The sequence below is a fragment of the Camelus dromedarius genome, chromosome 6 (assembly GCF_036321535.1).
Source record: "Camelus dromedarius isolate mCamDro1 chromosome 6, mCamDro1.pat, whole genome shotgun sequence".
In the NCBI taxonomy this organism is placed as follows: Eukaryota; Metazoa; Chordata; class Mammalia; order Artiodactyla; family Camelidae; genus Camelus; species Camelus dromedarius.
Window position 1 is genome coordinate 54,491,995 of NC_087441.1, and position 16,211 is coordinate 54,508,205.

Below are 16,211 nucleotides of genomic sequence, written 5' to 3' on the forward strand. Positions count from 1 at the left end.
TACAGACTGAATGTTTATGTCCTCCTCAAATTCATATGTTTAAGCCTTAATTCCCAGTGTGGCTGTATTTGCAGATGGGGCCTCTAAGGAATTAATTACAATTAAATGAGGTTGTAAGGGTGGGACCCTGGACCAAAAGGATTAGTGTCCTTATAAAAAGAGACACCAGAAAGCTCTTGCTTTTCTCCCTGCCCCTGCAAACCCACAAAAAGGAGGTCACGTGAGCACACAGCTAGAAGGTGGCCTTCTGCAAGCCAAGCAGAGAGCTCTCACCACACACCTACCCTGCTGACAGCTTAATCTTGAATGTCTAGCTTCCAGAACTGTGAGAAAATACGTTTCTGTTGTATAAGCCTCCCAGTCTGTGGCGTTTTATTATGGCAGCCCTGGCAAACTAAGGCACCTCCTCATCCAAGGCTTTCACATTTTGACATCCCTTTTATCAGGAATGTCTGTCACAGCACTTACTTTATTGTATTGCTCAATAAATTTTTCTTTTATGAATGAGATCCACAAAAGGGTATATCCCTCCTCTCAAAGGAATAAACTCACTATTCAATGACCTGTGTGTATATGTTAATGTGACCGATCATCTCTAGGTGCGGTGACAGAGTCTTTTTTTTTCCTCCTGATCCTGGAAAGGAGAGAAACAAATCCTGAAAGTCTTCCCTCTGGTGTCTAAGTGCCAGGAGGTCTTCTCCAATGTCTTCTCTTTGTCTTTCTCTAACTTAAAAAGTAATAATCAAAGTGTAGTAGATACAAAGGTAACAAGTGATTCACTCACTATGTATTCATCTATGACTCAAACTTGTTTTTTTTTTACTTTCATGCTAAGTGAAATAAGTGGTAGATTGTATCTTTAAAAGATATGAAAAGGAAGACCACTCACTGGCTTGTGGGCTGGCATGTTCTGTGACTCAGAACATCTGCTCTGCACACAGTATGCCTGGTTTCAAATCCTGAATCTACCTCCAGCTCTCTATGAAGCTTTCCGGCACATCCTCAACCTTTCCATGTCTCAGTTATTCATCTGGGGGAAAAAAAAGGCTACCTACCTGCCTGATTTGTGCATACAAAATGAATTAATATATATAAATCACCTGGCACATAGAAGCACTCAGTAATTATGAACTATAACATTCGCTACACATACACGTGTAGGGCTTAAGATGTATGCTTTTTCATTACTGAACATGAAATTGCCACATATAGCAGTAGCAGTAATAAGCTTTGCACTTCCTCTGAAAGACGGGGTTACAGAAGATTTTACGTGGGGTAAACTAGTCACTTAACCACCGAGCAATAGGTCACATCTCACAAAAAAGAAAGTGGTATTTTGCAGCATAAATGTGTCACTACTTGTCATTGGCCACAATGCAAAAGGCAATTTGCTCCATTTTAATTTGATTTTGTTCCATCTTTTAGAGTAATTACTGGACAATTATTTTGTCATAAGCTGTATGCTTAAATGGCAAATCTGGTTCCATGAGATTAAGAAACTCATTTTCTCTGATGTGCTTTGCCCCTCTTTGACCTTCAATTTCTGAAAACATATTTTTAGGTGTTATCTTTAGAAGTGATTTTTCACTCATTTTCATTTTCTTAATTGTCATTGCTTTTCTGTACTGAAATTCCATTTTTTCCTTACAGCTAGCAAACTGACCCGAAGCTTTGCATATAGCAGATGCTCGTTAAATATTTTTTTAAGTTCCTGTGTTTATGTGACACAGTGTTATAAATGGATGGTACAATGAATGTTAAGTAAGCTGCTTTAAAGAATTCATAAGCCAAAAAAAAAAAAAGGTGGGAAAGTAAGATACAAGTCCTGTTGAATAATAAATATTTTCAAAGATTTTATCTTAATAAGAAAGACTTTCCTTCTCTGAGCTGTCACAGTTTCTGTGCATCTGTCCAACATGGCACTTCTGTCATCATGAGATCAAAGTCGATTTGCCAGTGTTCCTTCCCTGTTAGACCCTACAGTCCACGGACACATGAACCAAATTTATTTTGATTTTCTTTTCTAGCTACCTCACAGTTTCTGGTACATGGGAGGCATTTTTCTAAATGATTAAATGAATAAATAAATGCATGAATGAAATATCAAGCAAACATTCTGACTTCATGGATTTTTCCTTCCTTTGTTTGGAGTGGAGAGGACAAATTTTCTATGGTTATATGCAATATGGGATGAGGACACCCAAGCTCCCAATGTCTAGAAATTTCCAGCCATAAACATTTCAAAGATTTAAGAGAATGGGGTGTCTGCTCTTTGTGGTATGAAATACTCAGATCCTTTAGAAATCCCAAAGTTAGGGAAACTGCCCTTTTTAGTTGTTGTTAGATGGCAACTCTGTGAAAGCTAAATATAAGTGAGATCCTTAAAGCAAAAGAACTTAGCATTTATTTTCACCACGTGATTCCGTGAATTTCTAACAATAGATGCTGAAGTGAAGCAAACAGGCACAGTACAAAAGTCAACCACATGCAGCAGTGAGAACGTAGACTGATACTTTTTGACTGCTTATTATATTAAATGATTAGCATACTCTTATTAAGTATTGTAGTTCATATTCCTTCCATTTCTATTTCAGTGAAATAGTAAATCAATCTAGGAATTGAGATTTACAAATAGCTATTTCTAAAAATAATGGCATTATTCAAAGCCTACAGTTAGTCTCCTTCATTAATGACTGACAAGTGGTTGACAATAAAAATATTTGCAATTTTTGCATCAACTGAAAATGGAAAGATTTGTGAGCATTTGTATTGATGGTGATAGAAAATAATTCAGCAATAATTTTTAGCTGGAAAGTATCTTTTGTGATAATCTAAACTGACAGTCTCATTTTATAGCTTAATGAGAAAATAGACATGGAAAAGTTTATTTCTTACTAATGCCACATATTTAGTGACACAGTAGGAATTTCAAGCCACATATTTTGGCTTATGGTCAAATACTTTCCATAATACAATGCCTCTTTATGAAATTGAGAAGTAAGTAGTGATACTAACAATTCGAAATGAAAAAAGTCCAAATGCAACTTATTCAGTGGACTAGGATTACGATAAGTAAAACAGAAAAGTAACTGAGAAGAGAAGTCTTGCCTGGCTATTGAATCGACGTAGCATCTTGCCTTGGCCCTCCTGGTCTGCATACATCCCTTTACTTCCTCCTCCTTCAAGACAGTGTCTGTGTCCCAGGCCCCGGAACACAGGGATTTGGGGCAGTCCCAGGAGCCAAACAGAATGGTAGTTCAGTCAAATTTTGTTCTTAAGTCTGACACTCTTCTAGGCCTTTTAAAAGTGGTAGCAAACAAAGCCTGCCTGTCAAAAATTGTTCCTGCTCTGGGGAAACAGAGGTCTGTGTAAATGTTCTTAGTGGGCATGAATCTAATGGAAGAGGAATAATTTAAAAAATAACTAGTATTACTGAGCATTTACTATGTGGCAGACTCTGTTGAGGACTTTGTTACACACTGTGCATAGATAGCAATAATCGTAATACTATCTTATAGGGCTGTTTTGAGAGTTAAGTGAGATAATGAATCAAAGTGTTTGGAAATCGTCTGGCATGCAGACAGCACTTGGTGAAAGATAGCTGTTACTATCAGTGTCTCATTTAATCCCAAAGATCCTGTACAAAGGCTGACATGTCATGAATTTTACCAAGTGAGCAGAATTAATATTTGGTGGCTTTGGGGCCAGAACCCAGACCCACTCCCTTGACCCCACTAGTTAGCATCCTGCATCTTTTAGGAATTTTGGTTGAGTGAGAACGATGAACAAAGGCAGACTCTAAGGTGCATCTCCTGCTGTCTTACACAGCAGCTGAGCAAGCTGTAGCGTGTTCTCTGAGCCTTTGTATTTTTTAAACCGGAATAACACCACCTACCTAGAAGGGTGGTTGTGAAGAAATATAAGGCAACAAAAAAGAGTAATAGTTTGAAAACTCTGTACATACTTTCCTTTTTGAACTTTCTCAATGTTTGACCTTTATCTTAGCAGGTCTGTCTACCTAACCATCTATGGGGGAAGTTGGGTAGGTAAGTTAGGATTCATTTGAGAAGTAAAAAGAAAGGAGAATGTAATTTTCAGCTTCTGAGATGTAGTCTCAGATGCAAGCTCAGTTATTGTGAGACGAGATTTTTCAAATGCCTTTATTCTGTTTTTAACATATCAAGGGCTAAGGAAGCTCTCTGGGCTTTGGCCAAGTTGGGGGCGCTAAATAATTGAGGGTGATATTAAAAACAGGGAAGTGGCGTAGTCTCTTAAAAACCACAGGAGCTTTGAAGTCAACTTGAGCAGGGTCATCAGACACCTGAGATCTTGAGGGACAGCTTCCCCAAGCATCCCTTGGTTCATACGTGCTTTGGGTGGGCGAGGTGTGGCTGGGAGGCTTGCTAGAGGGGAATGCCATGATGTGGTGAGGTGGCCCAGCAGGGCTGCACAGCTGACTGCCTGGCCCAAGACTGGGTGGCAGCCACAGCCAGACCCCTGCTCATAGCACCAAAGAAGCAGAGGGGAACCCGTGGCAACCAGGCTGCTCCACTGTGTGTCCTTACTGGTGAAGAAATAAAAATTTTGTACTTGAAACAAGACAAGAAAAATGTAAACACTTTTATCTGCCTGTTTGGGCCTCCTCCCTCCATTCTAGAGTGCTGTGCGCCTCTGCACTATGTATTAACCAGACCTGCCGACGGGCAGAAACGCCTGCTCAGCCATAAAGATCAGCTTTTCTTCTGCCGGTGCCAGCCGTGCAACTCCTTAGAAGACAACACTTCTTTCTCAGTCCTGTAAGGGGCCATGAGGGCCCACCATTCGCCTTGTACCTGCACACATCTTCGGTGAATTTTATGTACAAGGCCGATAAATCATTTCCCCTTAAAGATCACGACTGGTGCAGAACAGACTGGTCAGATAGTCTGGAGAGATATGGGCTGCACCTAATAGAAGTTCTTAGCTTAAATACTTACTTATAACCTTATTAATGTTAGTTAACTACCTTGTATTTTGCCTATTTTACAAGATGGCTGGTTCTTGAATGACCAAACGTGTGCCTGAGCCTTGATTAAAATTAACGATGACTAGGTGACTTAAAAAGATTGGTCAGATATATAGTCCTATCAGATCAAGGCCTGAGAGAGTGTAACTCTAGATAATAGAAGAAACAGCAAGAGGGAACTACTCCAGGACCATGACAGACCCGTAATACGAGTGGCCCAGGGGTTTTTTTGGCTGTTGTAAATAGGTCCTAGTCCAGTAACAGCGCACTGCGTGGCCTAACAACAAAACCCGTGCCCAACAGGGGACTGAGCCTTCCTAGTGCCAAGGGACAAGCTGATCACGAAATGCCTCCTAAACTTTCATTGAAATTAAGGCTGAAAGGAAAAGAACTGTAAAATCAAGAATGTTACCCATCAGCCAGTTCTACAAGAACCAAGTCATTAGCCACAGGAGTCACTGACTTACAACACACCCTGGAAGGAATTCAGGGTGAAGATCAGGATGAGGCACTTTGTGCTACAGGAAAACTGCCAGAACTGGCCCTCAGGTGGTTAGATGTTTTCAGGAGAAAATTTTAAGAACCCAGTTTCTTACATCGTCATACTTAGAAAAGCACTAAAACCATTAGCTAAGATTTCTGTTCCTCTCAAAGAGTAGCGAGTTTCTATCAAGATGTGGGCATGACTGCAGGTACTCCCTTCACCAAAATCACACATACGCTGGCCTCTACCCTTCACATCTTTGGAACAGATGTCAGAGCTCTCTGAAAGACTGCCTCTCGGGTCATAATCTTCAGGTGGCCTCAAGTAGAATTTTCCATTTCTTTCTTAGATGACTATTCATTAATTTTTGTCGACACTGGGAAGTCCCAGGTCACAGTGATCCCAGCCTCAAACTTAAAACAGCAGGGCAAGCCAGAAGCAGGGAGACTGAAAGAAACCAGACAGGAAGATGCGTCCCCTCCTTTTCTTGCAAGGAGGTTTTATCTGAGGTTCTGAGAAAAGCAGGGGAAAAGAGACAATATCTGAGAGAATAAAAAATATATGACCACAATGGGCTTTTTCAATCAAGGGGCAGATAACTCTAGGCCTGGTGGCCAAATCTAGCCATTGCCTGTTTTGTAAATAAAGTTCTACTGAAAACAGCCATACCCATCCATTTATGTACTGTCCATGGCCACTTCTGTGTTATAGTGACAGACTTGAATACCTGCCACAGGGATCCTATGGCCCACAAGGCCTGAAACATTTACTGTCTGGTCGTCTGAGGAAAAGGTTTGCAACCCCTGGTCTAAAACATCAGGTAGAGTTTATTTTAGAATGTAATGTGATGTGCATTTATTTAGTTCGATATTTGGTGGCTCAAGTGGAATGCCAGAACTCAGCATTTCTCTTTACTACTAGTTTAATCTACATTAAACTAGGTGCCCACAATATCTGTATATAATTATCATTGCTAGCCACAGAGTAGATACCATATTTGATGACTGGATTTATATTAATTTGTCTCTGCATCTTTCAAAGTAACCTTATTTCTCATTTATTTCTTAGCAGATAACGTAGTACTGGAGATGTACTCTGTTGAGACAGAAGGTGGGAGTGGGGCAGGGAGAAAGTGAAAATAGAGTTCCTTGCCTTTATTCAATAAAGGCAGAGCTGAGTGTGCTAGCTGGGAAGGTGATGGGGCCATGCCCTCCACAAGCACCTTTATTTTTCTCTTTGATGAGCTCCAAGATGTATCTTTGAAACCATAGCCTTGGGGAAGTGGAAGCTGAAAGGGTATCCTTTTAGCTTTAAATAGTCCCTGTAAGAGTCTTGATATTTGTTGGGACATTTTCTCAGTGCAGCTTCAAGGACATGAAGTCCTGAAACCTAGCTGACTCCTAATTGTTAAGGTTGAAGTCATGATTGGCAGAGCAACACAATTAGTCCATGGCAATGCTTTGCATAAAATTCTGAAACATTTTGGAATCAAAATCTCCTTTGAATAAATGAAAACTTTTAGACCTCTATCATAAAAAAAAAGGAAGGGAAAAAATAAGTGTATGAAATAATTTGCATTTCATTTCAAGGAATTTTTTTGGGGAATGATTTCTAAATAATTTGTTCAGAAGTGGGCATGTATAGAAGTAATCCTTGGGTTTCCATTATTCACAGATCACTTCCTTAAGGTCTTCTTGTCTTCCCCATTTATTTCCATCTTCTTCAATCTCTCTAACCTAGTCATACTTTCTGGGGTCCCTTTATCATTTTTTTTTCCTGGTTCCAAATAAAAGCATAATGATGAAAGGAGAAAAATAAGATTATAATGTGTTTATTCTGTTACTATGGCAGTGTCCGTCTTTTTAATTTGGGGACCCCTGTGTCTGTTTTTAGCCAGGAGAAAAACCCTGGCAGATACTATGCTGTTAAACCTCTGACTCCAAGTAATTCAGTGAAAGATAATAGTTCCATTTCAACAGACTTCTACAGTGGAGAAGGTTTTCTTAGGTATAATTTACATCTTTCTCATTGTAATTTGCAACCATTTAATTTGATTCTCTCCATTTAGAGAGAAAACATCTAGCCGACCTTTTTACCGAGTTTTTAATATTTTTGAAAATAGCTATTGACAACCCTCAGCTATCCTTTCTTTAATAATAATCTAAGTTTCTCTAACATCTCTTCATACTGATGTGCCACTCTGTAAATACAAAGCTGTGGTTACTAGGACATGAATTTGAGTGTTTTACCAACTAAAGAATTTCACTTGCCATCTGGTTCTACGAGAATGAAGTCACTAGTCACTGTAGTCACTGACCTTTAACACACCCTGGAAGGAGTTCAGGGTGGTGATCAGGAATGAGGCACTCTGTGCTCTGCAAAAAAACTGGTAGAACAGGTCTTTAGATAATGAGACATTTTCAGGAGGAAATTTTATGAACCCAATTTCTTGTACCTTCTCATACCTAGAAAAGCACTAAACTCATTAATGGAGACATGTGCTCCTTGTGACTAACAGCGACCTTCTCGTGACTTAGCAGCAACCTTCTATCAAGATGTATGCTTGACTGCACAAACCCCTCCACCAAAGCCGTATATATACACCACCCTTCCCCACCACCTCCTCAGAGCAGTTCCTCAGAGCTGCCTGAGAGGCCGTCTCCCAGGCTATAGTCCTCAGTAAGCCCCAAATAAAACTGAACTCACAGCTCTGACGTTGTGTGTTTTTCCTCCAGTCGACAGTTTTGGCAACCAGGAAGGAAACCAGAGCAGACGTCTCTCCTTCGCCTGAGCTCTGAGGATCTGAGCCTTGGTACCAGCAGAGGCCTTGTGGGCCCATCCGCCTCCTCGGAGAGTCCAGAAGAATTTGGGTGAGTCTTTCCTGGTTCTCCAATCTCCTGATTGTTGGTTGATGATCCTGTGTTTTGTTTGGCAGTGTGTAACAGGTACCTGGCTCCCAGAGGTTGAAAGTTGAAAGATACTACAAGGTCCCCGCCAGGTGAAAGATACTGGGGGAACTCAGTTGAAAGACGCTTGGAAAAAGTGCCCCTTTGCTCAGTTGAGAAACAAAGAACAGTCTGCACTAGGTGATAGGTGAGGAGCTGGCCTATCATCTTTCCTAAATGAGAGTTACCAGAAAGCCAGCCTCCTACTAACACCCTAACAGGGTTTATGTATTTACATAGTTGCAAGAACTAACTTAATTGGGAATTAAAGAAAAATCTTGCGTTGAAAATGGCCAAAATGGGGCTCTTTTATTGCATATATAGTTAAGTTAGAGAAAGCCAGCTCAGTAAAACATATTTTCAGAATTCTTATCCTGAGAGAACAAGTCCTTCTAAGAGAAGCTTGCATTTCTCTCCTTGTGCCTTGAGATATAAATGTTCTACGAAGGCTTCCAGGAATACTTACCTAGAGCATCTCTAATTCTTGAGACTGAGGGGGAAAAAAGGGAAAAGAGGCCCTTTGAAACTTAGCTTATTACAACCATTATTATAAACTAGTGAGTTTTATATTATAATACTTGATTCATAACTAAGTTTAAAAAATGAAGCTATGAAATCTCTGGTTGTGTCTGTCTATAAGTCTATGTGTGCATTGTAAATATATCTCTTTAATTCCAGATAGTATTGCCAAAATTAATTTGTAAATGAATGCTATTTAATTGGCTTAAAGGAAATTAAGCACTTATATAAACTCTCAGAAATATTAAAGTAACTAAACCAAATGAATTTCAGGTTCAAGTGAACTGGGAAATATTCAGTATTCAATTAATATTTGGCATTGAAATTAATTTCTTTGTTGATTTAATTAATACAGACAAATAAAGTCATCAGCATTAAATATAACACTTTTATTGTATCTAGGTTTACTAGAAGTCAAGTAAGATCTTGTTATATCTGTTGTGAATTTGTCAGCAAGCAAAGTAACTCGGTATAATGAAAATTTTTATAAGCATATTAAATGTAAGTGAGATAAGAGCTTTTAGGTAAGCTCCTCAAGAATAATTATGTTTTAGGAATGTCTACTTAAAAATAGTCTCTCCAGATAATTGGTAACTTGAAACTTTAGCATTTTGCTAAATTAAGTTAAATGACAGAGGTTTATTGAATATCTAGGTCATTCCCAAATAAAATAAGACACTGAAACATTAATTACTGAACATTGGACTGTGTTAGGACTGTGAATAAATATATTTGGTGCCACACTGAGATATTTTCTATAAAAAAGCACATATTTTTAGAAATTAATGCTATTTTTAAGTTTGCTAATGTACAGACTGCTAATGTAAAAGACAATTCACAATTGCTTACTTCTTAGTTTTTACTAGAAATTAAGGTTTTGAAGAGTTGAAGATTCTAATTTCAATACATAATTTAAGCTACTAGAAATAATAAAGGAAACGTTTTGGTGCGCAGAGAAAGTAAGATTTTCAGTAAAAGAAGGGATGAGGAATGAAAAAGCAGTTTGTTAAGAGAAAAGAAAATAATTTGCCTTAAAGCTAGTTATTTCTAAATAGGAGAGAAAATAAGGGTCAAATTAATATGGATATAGAAAGTTATAGAAAGTCTGTGAGAAGAAAAATATCTTTAGAATGGGATTCTATGTATGGCCAGAACTGACTAGAATAATCTTAATTGAGTTTTAATATTAAAGGTAAAGTGGTACAAGTCTGAATTTGGTTTCTCTCTCTGTTAAGAGGACAAAATTTCTTAAAATATTGATCTGCTTTTGAAAACAGGTTGGAAAATTTCCTTACCTATAACTGGTAATCTGTTAAAACTTTCTGTATTTGCCTTTGAAATCTTTTACTGTCCTTTGGTTGAGTGAATACGTATTGTTTCACAGTGACCTGTGATACTATTTGACAAATGTATCAAACCATCTTGATGTTTTTACAAACTTCCACAAGTCAAATTCTAATAAAGTTCTTTTGACTGCGAGCTGACTCTGGGATGCTCCAAAGGTCCCCTGAAACATCCCAAAGATAGATGTTAAACTAATTAGGTTCATTTGATCTGTTAAATTACATGGGGAGTATTGTTAAATGAGTAATAAATCTTCTTATGTTATATTGTATGGGTAAATGTAATTACTCTAGACATTCTAGAAATTACATGGAATTCCTAAAAATCTGATATGTCCTGGAAAAATGTCATGAGTCATAATCCTAGTTATTACCTTAAGATGTTATATGTCACAACAGTAACCATGTTTCTCTCTCAATTGCATTTTAACCAGGTTTTTAAGCATGTCTTAAGTCTTTTGTTGTTCAGTTATTGCTTTACTCAGATGCCTTTGCAAATATGCTCCCTCTTCAAGAAGATTCATAGCAAGGAATTTTTTTTTATAAGTATAGATTTCTGATAATTTTCAAATCATACCACTGAACTGGGTAAGAAATTAAAAGAATTCTGACTGGAAACCTGATGGCTTTATAAAATGGTTAACTAAAAAAAGGATGAGACACAAAAGACTGCATGAACTGGTGAATGTGGTAATAATTTTTATGGTCTCTGTCTGAAACATTACTGGCTTTTAATCTGTGCTTCCAGATGTAAGAAAACCCTTCTCCTCAAGCTAATTACGGCTTATAGAAATTTGGTAAATTGTACCTTTGTAAACAGAAGTGAAACATTTGTTTTTTATCTCTACCTGATCCCTCTAGTGATTGAAAACTCTTAGGTTTCCAGCAGCCTTATCAGATAGTTACATATTTTTCAGGAGAGAATTTTATAAATCCAATTGCTTGCATCTTCTCATACCGAGAAAAGCACTAAAATCATCAACAGAGACAGCTGCTCCTTGTGAGTAGCAGCAGACTTCTCCCAAGATGTGTGCTTGATTGCACACACCCCCCTCACTGAAATCATGTATCTGCTGACTTCCCCTCACTTCTACAGAGCAGTTCCTCAGAGCTGTCTGAGAGGCTGTCTCCTGGGCTACAGTCTTCAGTAAGTCCCAAATAAAACTGAACTCACAGCTCTCACATTGTGTGTGCGTGTGTGCGTTTTTCTCAGTTGATATATTTCATACAGTGGTGAAGAGTTTCTATCCAATCTTATCTTTTTTACTTCAATCCCTAATGTGTTGTTTGTGCATCTTTAAAGTGGGACAAGTAGTAGCCTATGACTTCGAAAGAAAATGAGAGGTTTTTAGGCCATTAGATTCCATATTTCCTGTCTCAACCAGAAATTCCTCATTTTAGAAGTCCTATTAAACATTTATTGTATTTCTCTTAGTCTTGATTCACAGAATAAAATTCCACACTTCTCTTTAGAAAAGCTAAATAATGATTAACACAAATTATTAACTACTTGGTTATGAAAATGGATTTAAAAAATTTAATGACAACTGTGTGGCAATCATGTTTATTTAAGACCTTAAAACTCTTAGCAATGCTATAAGATGATAATGGATCTCATGAAATAGCAATAGAAAAAAATAATAGAAAATCTGTAGGATTTTTCTTTTAAATGTCCATAATATATGTTAAATTATCATACTGTAAACACAGAAGACTAGGTGTTCTATCTTGCCAAATGCATACCTTTATGAGACAGATGCAGAAATATTTTTATCTCTTAAAATATTCATCATTTTGTTCTGTTTTGTTTTTAATTGAATAGACTTTAAATGAAGCAAGGACATAGTCAAGAAAACCTCTAGTGAACACAAAGACTTTGAGAAAAAGATATACTCAAGTCCCACCTCCCACCAAGAAAGAGGTAAGGTCATGTGGTTATATGTGGTAGATTCATCAATTAATTCAATCCTTATGATTTTCCCCCAAGTTCATGTTGAACACTATTCAGGTTGCTGTTGATACAGCAGGTAAAGGGGATAGACAAGCTCTCTTCTCTCATGCTGATAACACTTTATTGGGGAATGGCAGACAGTACAATAAACACAAGTAAACAAGACAGTATCAGTTAAGGCAAGTTACTTGGAGAGAAAAAAAAAAAACCACTAGAGAGTGACTGGTGCCTACATAAATAATATTAGGGTATTTACCGGGAGACTTAAATGACAAGTGGGAGCCAGTCCTTCAAAGATCTGAAGAAAAAGCAGCAGAGAAGAACTAGAGGAAATGGAAAAATGCCATTGTGACCAGACAGGATGCTGTGTGCCTTATGGAACTGTATCATTCTTCACAAGGAATACATTTCTTGACCCTCTCCACCAGTCCAAATTCAAATCTCCCATTTTCTACAAATTCTTCCCTTTTGCCTCCAGTTCTTTCAAATGTTTTCCCTTAGAAATTTTTTTAAACTTATTTCAATAGTACAGGGAAACTTCACACCTAATTACATATTATAAAAATGCTTCTGCATGGCTCTCTTATGTCCTCAGAGTATATAACTATCTCTTCAGTAATGAGAATTGTGTCTCTTTATGTATTTTGTCCTCCATAGTGATAATTCTTATGGGCATATGATATTAACAAAATAAGAATCTTGAAGCTTGTTTAAGTTCTACCAGGACTTGCCATTGAACCTGGGTCTGTGACTTACTCATTAGATTTTCTACTTCTAGAATAATGTTTATAAAGAGAAAAGAGGAATGCCTTGGGGGTAATAACCTCAGTAACTTGCACAATAGTGACGGAAGTACGTTAAATAAGAGTAAAGTAGTTGAAGCCGCTCAGATTGGGCACAGTACCCAGTGTGTCCTCAAGACTTAATCCTTGGTTAAAGGACTTAGACTTGCTTCTTAGCTGCTAGCTGTCAGTTCTCAGGATTAGCCTTCAGTGACTGACCAGTGTTTTTCAATAACTTCCTTTTTTTTCTCGCTTGGATTTTGGCAGCAATTTATGCAGAAACTTACACTGCAGAGACTCCCATCTTCAAGAAAGGGGACAAAACATGACAGGACTTTGTAGTTAATAAATTGAACATGTCTCAGTGATGCAGTGTGGTTTTCCAAATATAGAGACTAAACAATTGAAATTGTATTCAGACCCATACACAATCATGAACAAGCAGGAACAAAATGCATATAGAAATGCATATGATGGTAAATGGCAGTGTCCCCAAGAAAAAAATTAAAGAAAATCTTTCATTCCAGTTGGTTTGCACTGATGATTTGAGGAGATAAGTTTTTACCTTGAGAACTGTCAAATGATAGTCAACCAAAAATGATCTTCAGTATTAAAAAAATATTCTGCTAGATGTTTCAAAACAGGATCTCAGGATGGTGTTTCAGGTCTCTTGATTGATTTAAGGGTTAGGATGAGGGGGTGGTGCCATATCTAAGTGGTAGAAAGAGAATCCCCAGTACCTTCATTAAAAAAAAAAAAAAGGGTTGGGGTGAATGAAGGAAAACCAATAATGGGTATTCATCAAGTTGATGGGAGCCCTTGAATAAGATAGAAGGATTCTATATTTTGCTGCATGGTCCCTCTTTAAAGCTGATACTGAGATTTTTAAAGTACTTAATGTTAAAGATATCTCTATTTTGTTTTTATCTGGTTCCAGAAAAATAAGGGTCAGGCATCTGAGATAAAATCACAATGGAATTCAGAGAATGACAAAAACAAAGTGTTTGGGATCCCTTGGTGTGGAGCTTAAAAAGAGTCTAGATTGTATGAAAGATGTGTGATGCAGACAACTCTTGCACCCCACTTCACCATGCTCTGAGCCCCACCTGGCACTCCAAACTCTGCTACAGTGAGGTGACCATCTCCATGCGACCCTCCATCGGCTGTGGCAGATGCAACCCAACAGTGCTTTTCCTTGGGTCACATAACTACCGCTTACTGCCTGGAGACTTCTCTGACACTTGAGCGTGGGATATTCTTGGAATCTTGCAAAATGTTCAGATGTGCCGGGAACTTAATATCTGAGGAGTCTGTCTGTCCAAACAGGGATGGGAACTGACAGATAAATGCTTTTATCTTTCATCCCCTAAGCAAACAGCTCTGACATATTTCATAAGGCTTCTCAGAATGTGTCACGGGCTTGAGTGCCAGTCACCTGTTTGGTGGCCAACTTGACAATATATCCTAGAACCAGCTTTTGTGTCTTTCCTCTTTCACATGTCCTGCTATGGGCTTCTATTCCTTAGAATCAGATGCTCCTCAAAATTATTGGCAATCCAGTCTCTGTCTCAGCTCTTTGGAAAAGACTAAAACAAAAACAGTGAGGATATAGAGGAAGAAAGAAGGAAAAAAAAAAAACCAGGAGTAAATAAATCATGTATTGTTCCTAAAAAAGTAGACAGTTAATTGATTTATGTCCTAAATCAAGGCTATGTTGTTATGAGTAACTTAGAGAAAGTGGGAGAGTTTTACAGGTAACTGGGATTTTCAAGTTCCTGATTGACTGAGAGCACAATCCCCAAATGTCCCATTCTCCAGGATTTTAAATGTGTTGTCTAAATGGAGATCTAGAAAAATATATTTCCTTCCAATCCCAAGGCTCTTTGTCATTATTACATACTTTATGAATTTCATTAATTTACAACAGAAACCATAGGAAAATCATTATCTTCAACCTATAAGGCAATGATTCTAAGTGACAGTAATATTATTTTAGTTTATTCCTACTCAACAGTATATATGTATGTGTGTGTGTGTGCAGGTATGTGTGAGAGAGACAGGAGAGAGAGAGAAGAAGAAAGAGATTTGAGTTTCAGTTTAACTGGTTTTAACTAGTTCATTGGCTATTTTTTTTTTTAAAGAAAAAAAGGACAGTTTGATTTTGATATAATGTAGGTTCTTGACCTCAACATATTAATGTGGGTTGTTTTTAGTTTATGATTGGTATAAATCCCTGCCACTAACATTAAACTTTATTTATGATCATCTATTTTAAACTTCTGCAAGAAGTAATCTTAGATTCTTGCCTTTATCAAATAAAGCATTTTACTCTAAGGATCACAGTATCAATTCGACCTACTGTGCATGTTGTCAAATACTTACACTCAATTCCTATGAAAATTAGCACGTCCATAAGATTTAGGTGGAAACTCAACTTTCCTTCATTATTGCCATCGACTTACAAATAAGAGAAATCTTAAAATGGCAAAGTGCATTTGAGCTTCTTCTTAGGATACCATCTATACACATATGTTCTTTGAATTATTTTATTTGTAATTTCATTAGACATTTCAAAACACATCAGAATGAAAACATTTTTCAGTATTTAATTTAGTTGGAACTGTAAATGAGTCTTATTTGTTTTCAGGGTTGGTTTTATTTCATTAAGTCAGAATTATTTGTTTTATAATTACACGTGGAAATAAATAGGCTTTTCACAGACTAATGAAAACACTCACTCACTCAGCTTTATCTCAGATTTATTTGGCTGGCAGAAAGAAAGTAATCTCTCACTCACCTTTACCATATGAAATTAATTTCTCTTTCTCAACACAATAAAAACTTTAATATGAATTCCTTCAAATGAGTCAATATCAGAAACAATTTTAAAGAGCAAAGGAGAAACATGTGGTAAACATATAGCATTAAGAAAGAAATTTGAACTTGAGAGAAAAAAGGTTTTATTTACAATGCCTTCTCACTTTAGAGTAGTTTTTCATTTTAAAAAAATCCAAAGAGAGAAATTGAATAAATAAATTTAAAATGATTGTGCACTTCTTCGATAAATAGAACTTTGTCTTGAGAGATTAAAGTCTAATCCTTACCTTAAATAGAAAAAAAGCAAAAGAAAGAAAAACAAAACAACAACAAAACCAAATCTCATACACATACATACACTTTTA

General features: G+C 37.2%; 1 protein-coding gene and 1 long non-coding RNA gene across 7 annotated transcripts in view; one reads left to right on the forward strand and one right to left on the reverse strand.

Moving 5' to 3' along the window:
* The window catches only part of LOC105092261 (uncharacterized), a 231,035-nt gene that overhangs the window by 193,482 nt on the left and 21,342 nt on the right, over positions 1-16,211 (forward strand). For 3 of the 4 annotated variants that reach the window (XR_010381303.1, XR_004138182.2, XR_010381305.1), the window contains 3 exons: positions 8,225-8,359; positions 12,119-12,217; positions 13,967-14,906. This is a non-coding gene — a long non-coding RNA (uncharacterized LOC105092261). Of the gene's footprint in view, positions 1-8,224; positions 8,360-12,118; positions 12,218-13,966; positions 14,907-16,211 lie in introns of those variants that run through there. The other variant, XR_010381304.1, reaches the window with a different exon arrangement.
* The window catches only part of FUT9 (fucosyltransferase 9), a 161,951-nt gene that overhangs the window by 11,762 nt on the left and 133,978 nt on the right, over positions 1-16,211 (reverse strand). The window contains exons 1-2 of one of the 3 annotated variants that reach the window (XM_064486840.1): positions 8,196-8,328; positions 7,807-7,875 (exon numbers count right to left, since the gene is read on the reverse strand). The exons of 1 other annotated variant lie outside the window; for it this stretch is intronic. In XM_064486840.1, coding sequence (XP_064342910.1) covers positions 7,807-7,875; positions 8,196-8,328 — 202 coding nt within the window. Of the gene's footprint in view, positions 1-7,806; positions 8,162-8,195; positions 8,329-16,211 lie in introns of those variants that run through there. One more of the 3 variants, XR_010381302.1, reaches the window with a different exon arrangement.